This window comes from Telopea speciosissima, chromosome 3 (genome assembly GCF_018873765.1).
Source record: "Telopea speciosissima isolate NSW1024214 ecotype Mountain lineage chromosome 3, Tspe_v1, whole genome shotgun sequence".
Taxonomy (NCBI): Eukaryota; Viridiplantae; Streptophyta; class Magnoliopsida; order Proteales; family Proteaceae; genus Telopea; species Telopea speciosissima.
In genome coordinates, this window is record NC_057918.1 from 56,455,584 (window position 1) to 56,456,950 (window position 1,367).

Sequence of the window (1,367 nt, forward strand, 5' to 3'; positions counted from 1 at the left end):
TAAGCAGGTAATACATAAGGATTATCTCACTGACTAAACCTTAATACAAATTGTAACTCATATTCAACATCAGGGTTTGTTGGGGTTCCACGCGGTAGGCGGAGAAATAGTCCCACATCCGATATGAATGGAGAATGTGAGGGGTTTATAGGTAATTGGGCACCTTCTCCTTAACGGCTAACTTTTAATGATGAGTTCTACCCAAGTCCCTAACAAGTGGTATCGTAGCCAAGGTTATGGCAGGACTCGCGTCTAGAAGGGGAGATTGTTGGGCTCTCAATTTCAAATTCAAAAATGAGGAACTCAAAGTAGATTCTCACCTCAGTGAGATACTAGCTTTGTCAGAACCCAATCCAGTTCATTTCCAAAACATTAGCAATAAAAGAATCATCAATTTTATGAACATAAACAAAGCAGCCCTAAAGGTATCTACCGTAACTGATAAGCTGCTATTCTGATAAAACCATAGACAAAACCAACAAAAATCCTAATGGAAAACAGGGTTTTTAAATCAGATATCTTAGGAACAGACACTATTTAAGGAATATCTCACTTGGCTAAACCATGATTCAAATTGTAACAAAGGTAACTATCCAGAAATGTCGAATTCATAGTAGAAATAGAATCTAGCCTTAGTCATCGCCGAAAGCCCTAAATCTGTAACGCTCCCGGTAGGGACCATTGAAGAAGAGATCGGCCTCGAACCATTTAGGATAGCGAACAAGGTCTCCAGCAACGAAGCTCATGAAGCGTTCGCTGCCTTCGGGAACTACTCTGACCTCTCCTTCTTCGATGTAGACAAGTTGGTCTACGTGCCAGTCCCATGGATATTTGCACTTTCCTGTCTTCCATATCGACCACCTGTGGACACCAAGCTCATGTAGCCGCTCCTTTGATACTTCTCTCTCTACTCTCACGTTGTAGAGCTCTTCCAGTGGCTTATCCACCTTCATCGCCCTTAATGTGCCAATCGAGCTCCGCTGGGCGACGGCGGCGCCATGAATCCCAGCGAATGGAGGACAGGGCTTAGAGGCGGTGAAGCTTAGAGCAGCAATTGGGACGGCCATCTGTGTTTTGGCTGCCGTTGAAGTCGGCGGATATTCTTATCCATAATTCTTTTGGGACTAGGGACTTTAGTTAAAACGGAACGGCCCAAAAACACACAAAAAAGACCTTTACTCGACACACGGTTCAAAACGGTTTAAATTTATTTTTAGAAGATCAATTGAGCGTTTTAAAAAAAGGGTTGAGCCACTTTGCCTCTGTATGGTAACCTTTCTGTTTCTTTTTTAGTGGTTTTGGATTCGGCATACTTTTATGTGTTTCTAAGTTTTTTTAGCGTTAGGGTGTCAAGTATTTAGAGAGCC

General features: G+C 42.5%; 1 protein-coding gene across 1 annotated transcript; it reads right to left on the reverse strand.

The window, feature by feature from the left end:
- Positions 1–558: 558 nt before the first annotated feature.
- On the reverse strand, positions 559–1,143 carry LOC122655902. Its single transcript, XM_043850284.1, has one exon. The coding sequence runs from the start codon at positions 1,065–1,067 to the stop codon at positions 633–635; it is 435 nt and encodes a 144-aa protein (XP_043706219.1). The 5' UTR covers positions 1,068–1,143; the 3' UTR covers positions 559–632.
- Between the last annotated feature and the right edge of the window lie 224 nt (positions 1,144–1,367).